Here is a 3493-nt window from a genome sequence, read left to right as displayed (position 1 = left end):
CGCGGATGCGGACCGACTCCTCGACCGACAGCTCGTCGAAAGGGTTCATCGAATGCTTGACGCCGGCCGTCTCGACGGCCGTCTGGGCCTTGTTGACGCGCGGCTTGACCTGAGGATTTCGGTCTCCCATCAGCAAACGTTTCCTTCCCCCCTCCAATGGAATAGAGTGAGGGCACGTGAAATGAACTTACCGCATAGTCAATGACCCGCTTTACGGGAACGAGAATCCTCAATGCAGACATTTCTGTTTTCTTCGTTTCTGCTTTACTCTGCTATGTGATGCTTCACTTCTCCAGGTCCGAGGATGCGCGAGGTAGAGAAGTCGGAGGTGGACTTGGGACCTGTCGAACAATCGGCGTCATTGGCAAAAGACCCGTGGAGTCCAGGTGCGAGACCGGCTAGTACCGGCCTCCCAACCTCGGGATCTCGGAGCACGTGACCCGCACGTTGGCCCCTCAGTTCCTGGCATATAGCCGACGGGGTGCAGGAACTGGCTGTATGGCACGTAAATGGTCATATCTCCAAGGCTAGGTAGCAAGACGTCCAAAGCATTTGCATCACTTTCATGTTGAAACGCCTTCTTCGTGTACAGTTGTGTATTGCTAAACGCTCAGTTGCCAGGCTTCCACCGCTCACCAGTCGTCCCACTCATCCTTCTTCTTCGCCGGCGGCGCTGCACCGCCAGAGCCTCCGCCTTTCATGGCCGAAGTGCCAATGGCGCCTGTGCCCGTAGATCGTTGCTGCTTGTGCTGGTTGCTTTGGTCCGCCAGGCTTGAGAAGTCGTCCCAGAAGTCCCTCTTGCTGTCGTCCATCGGCGCCTGTTTGTAACCGCCGTTGCCCTCGCGGCCGCCCTCGACGAACTTGTTAAAGCCTTCGTTGGCGTTGCGGGCGCCTTGCTGCGCCGCACGTCCAACCTGGCCAGCTGCTAGCTGAGCTTGTCTTGCAAAGTCGGACTCGGCGAGCTGAGGGGAAATGCACGAGTCAGCTTGTCCGTCGCAAAAGGTGCTCGCGATGGGGTGTGGGATTTCTTACCTGTTTTGCTGTCGGCTGAATGTAGCCATCGTTGACCGTTTTGGCCGTTTTGGTGACAGTAGAAGTGAACCAGCCGAAGCCCTTGGACAGGGCGGCTATGGGGTCCTTCTGCAGCTCATCAATGGTCGGCGCAGCGCTGTCGTCACGCGCCGACGGCGTAAGGCGTGCTACCAAAGCCAGCGTACTTTCCGCCCTGGCTGGGAGGAGCGCCTCCGACCTCGACGCATTCTCGGGGCCCAGCTGGAGAAGTACTTGTCGTCAACCTTGACCTTGCCGCCGGGCTGGGGCGCGATGCTGCGCTGCCACTGAGGCGGCGTGCCCGTGCGGTCCCTTGCCGGCGCGGGGCTGGCGTAAGTTTCTTCTCTCGGGGACGTACTCTTGCCCTCTGCTGGCGACAGCTCTCTCCACTCTCGCGACCTCGCGCTGTATCGTTCTGCAATGGTGGCATCGTCCCAGGTGACGCCCCGCATCTTCGTGTCCTCGTGCTGCTCGAAGAAGGTCTTCCAGTTCTCATTGCCGCCAAGGCGCATCCTCTCAATCTCAATCTGCTTGAAGGCGTCCATGGAAATACTGCGAACGAACGAAATGTGCACACCCAACCCCCTGTGGACGCCTGCGCACGAGAGGCAGATGAAGACGCCGAATTTCGGGGATGCCCATTGCGGCGAAGGCGCGTTGCAGTCGCAGCAGAGGTTGTTCTTGGATTCTTTCTGAATAGCGGCCAACTGAAGAGATACCAGAGCGGTCAGCCGACTGCATCGACTTTTGAAGCTAGGAATGACGTCGCGGGGCCGCAACAGAGCAACTAACGTACCTTGGCCCTAGTTTCGGGATCGACCTCCCACATGGCTTTGGAGGCCATGGCGAGTTTTGCTGTTGGTCAAATGTGGGACGCGATTATGGTAATGTGCACCTGGAAACGCGGACAACCATGGGCAGACACGCGACAGACAGCTGGTCCGACGTCGAGGAGCGTGTTTGTGATAAGGGGTGTGTAGGAGAGGTGCGACAATTGGGGGTGGCACGCCAGATCACCTATTGGCTCTGGCGGCCAGAGCCTGGGCCTTCGCAGTCAGGTAGACCAGGACCAACCAAGCTTGGTACCCAGGCTTGCTAGGCCGCCGGCCGGTAGACACCCCACCAAAGTCTTTCGGAATGTCACCTCGCCTTGCAACGAAATTACGAATACTCTGCCTTGTTGCTGAGCCACTTGGGAATACGTCCACAATGGCACAGCTGGGCTTAGGCTGCGCTTCTTCCTCGAGGTCTTGTTCAGCGTGCCTCAATACCAGTTCTGCGTTGACTCGAGTCCTTCCATCAAGCCCTCAGGGTAAGCTTTGTGGGCACTGCAAGATAGCCACAATAGTCATCAGGACACCATAGTCTGGCTAAGTTTTGGCACTAGTTCCAGTACCAGGCTCACAATGTTGCACAATCATGGTTAATCAACGGAGCACATACAACGACAGAGATGATCGATCATTGTCTGGTGAATTGATTTGCGCCAAGCTTTTCCTCGTCCTGCCAACCCGCCAGCCAGAAGCAAGAGCTAATGTACAAACCCCCACTGAGAGCGGAGGGAGACGGGAAAGGAGGTGACAAAAATACAAGGGGTGTAATGTGAGAGGTCGTGATAAGTATTACGGTGAAAGTGAAACAGATAGCAACGCTGCGAAGCTTCCTTTTTCCATGTCCTATTTTTATGTAGGGCCAGAGGCAAGCCACGAAAGATATCTGTCCTAGGAGATAAAATAGCCGCCTCCTGTGCGTGCCCGTGTTCCAGTAAGGCCCACTTTCAAAAAGAGAAATCGTCAAACCGATATCATATCATAAAGAGTTCGTCAGAACCGAAATTCCGAAGGCTCTCCGGTTTTCTCGGGCCAGGCGGTATCGGTAAAGTTCTGCTTAAGCAGTGGTAGTAGCACCGGCAGCAGTGGCGGGGACTGCAGGGGCGGCATCGGTCGCCGTGACGGCGGTGGTAGCGGGAGCCTCGGTGGGGGCCGCAGCGGGGGCGCCCTCCTCAGCACCGTTGGCCTTCTCCTCGGGAGAGTTGGCCTCCTCATCAGTCTTGTCAGGGCTGTCGATGGCAACCTTGACGGCGATCTCACGGCCCTCAATCTCCTTGCCGTTCATCTCGCTGACGGCCTTCTGCTGGAGCTCCTCGGAGGCGAGGGTAACGAAGCCGAAGCCACGGGCCTTGCGGGGCTCACCGCGGGCCTGGAGCTTCTTGATCATGAAGCGGGGGATGGGGCGAAGGGCGATCTTGGCGGAAGAGGGCGAGTAGGCCTCGAAAAGCTCCTTAAGCTACGTCCCAGTACGTTAGTCGTGGCTCTCAACATGATCGTCAACAAAAGGACATAGCATACCTTCTCCTCGGTCAGGTCGTAAGGCAGGTTGGCGACCATGACCTTAGTCTTGGAGGCAACGCGTCGGCGGGAGGGCCACGCTCCCGGCGCTCACG

At 57.5% G+C, this 3493-nt stretch overlaps 2 protein-coding genes across 2 annotated transcripts in view; both read right to left on the bottom strand.

The window, feature by feature from the left end:
• Positions 1–264: 264 nt before the first annotated feature.
• On the bottom strand, positions 265–1894 carry VDBG_00734 (ADP-ribosylation factor GTPase-activating protein GCS1; the record flags this gene model as incomplete). Its single annotated transcript, XM_003009006.1, has 6 exons — positions 265–490; positions 637–962; positions 1033–1168; positions 1218–1362; positions 1409–1757; positions 1847–1894. The coding sequence occupies 6 exons, from the start codon at positions 1892–1894 to the stop codon at positions 265–267; spliced, it is 1230 nt and encodes a 409-aa protein (XP_003009052.1).
• Positions 1895–2937: 1043 nt separating this feature from the next.
• The window catches only part of VDBG_00733 (RNP domain-containing protein), a gene marked incomplete at both ends in the record, with an annotated part of 1886 nt that continues 1330 nt past the window's right edge, over positions 2938–3493 (bottom strand). Inside the window, 2 exons of the mRNA XM_003009005.1 lie at positions 2938–3336; positions 3399–3487. Of these exons, the coding sequence (XP_003009051.1) occupies positions 2938–3336; positions 3399–3487 (488 nt within the window). The remainder of the gene's footprint in view (positions 3337–3398; positions 3488–3493) is intronic.

Source organism: Verticillium alfalfae, genomic scaffold (genome assembly GCF_000150825.1).
Source record: "Verticillium alfalfae VaMs.102 supercont1.1 genomic scaffold, whole genome shotgun sequence".
Classification (NCBI taxonomy): domain Eukaryota; kingdom Fungi; phylum Ascomycota; class Sordariomycetes; order Glomerellales; family Plectosphaerellaceae; genus Verticillium; species Verticillium alfalfae.
The sequence above is the reverse complement of the archived record's forward strand: the minus strand, read 5'-3'. Positions and strand labels throughout refer to the sequence as shown.